Here is a 736-nt window from a genome sequence, read left to right as displayed (position 1 = left end):
CTATTGTTGCAAAGCAGATGCCAGAACATCCTCACTAATTTTCGTAATTATACTTGGCTGCGCTTGTGCTGGACGGGCACGATGGCGGGGCCTTGGGGGTGGAGCTGGCATCCGTGGTCGGTAAGTGCGAATCAACTTTGCTGCCGTTGACTTCGGCATCCCGACGGTCGCGCCAGCTTCTTCAGCACTACGTCCTTCGTAGAAATAGGCTTTGAGAACCGCCACAACATCTTCTTGGGTGTATTTGCGGGGTGCCCTTCTTCTTCGCTCGGATGATGGTGGCGACAATGATGATGATGATGGTGATGGAGTGTCTTCTTCGAACTCGGCAAATGGCAGTGCATCGTTGTAGATGTTTTCTTCCATGACAATATCTTCGTATTCGATTAATTCAGACATTTTATGTTGGGAGCGATAAACAATCAATTCACCTATAGCTCACTGCTTAAATACTTTTCAGACAGAACACTTGCTCAAAAAATGCTAAATAAAAGTTCACTAAGATGATGCATAATGTAAGGTTTTATGGAACAATTACTCAACAAATACCGGATAAAAGCAAAGTCGTATGGAACACTTGCTTAGAGTAAAAGCTCATCACTCAGATGTCTAATGCAAGGTTGTACGGAGCACTTGATTGAAATTTCACAAAGCAAAAGTCCATGACAACGATCTAAGATTGAAAATTCACAAAGCAAAAATCTATGACAACGATCTAAAGTTAAAGTTGCATGGA

At 42.8% G+C, this 736-nt stretch overlaps 1 protein-coding gene across 1 annotated transcript; it reads right to left on the bottom strand.

Moving 5' to 3' along the window:
* On the bottom strand, window positions 1–399 carry BDB00DRAFT_879370 (uncharacterized protein; the record flags this gene model as incomplete). Its single annotated transcript, XM_053127860.1, has 1 exon — window positions 1–399. The coding sequence occupies one exon, from the start codon at window positions 397–399 to the stop codon at window positions 1–3; it is 399 nt and encodes a 132-aa protein (XP_052972953.1).
* Between the last annotated feature and the right edge of the window lie 337 nt (window positions 400–736).

This window comes from Zychaea mexicana (assembly GCF_025766255.1).
Source record: "Zychaea mexicana strain RSA 1403 chromosome Unknown BDB00scaffold_172, whole genome shotgun sequence".
Lineage (NCBI taxonomy): Eukaryota > Fungi > Mucoromycota > Mucoromycetes > Mucorales > Lichtheimiaceae > Zychaea > Zychaea mexicana.
Note: the sequence above shows the minus strand (reverse complement) of the source record. Positions and strands in the feature narration are given on the sequence as shown.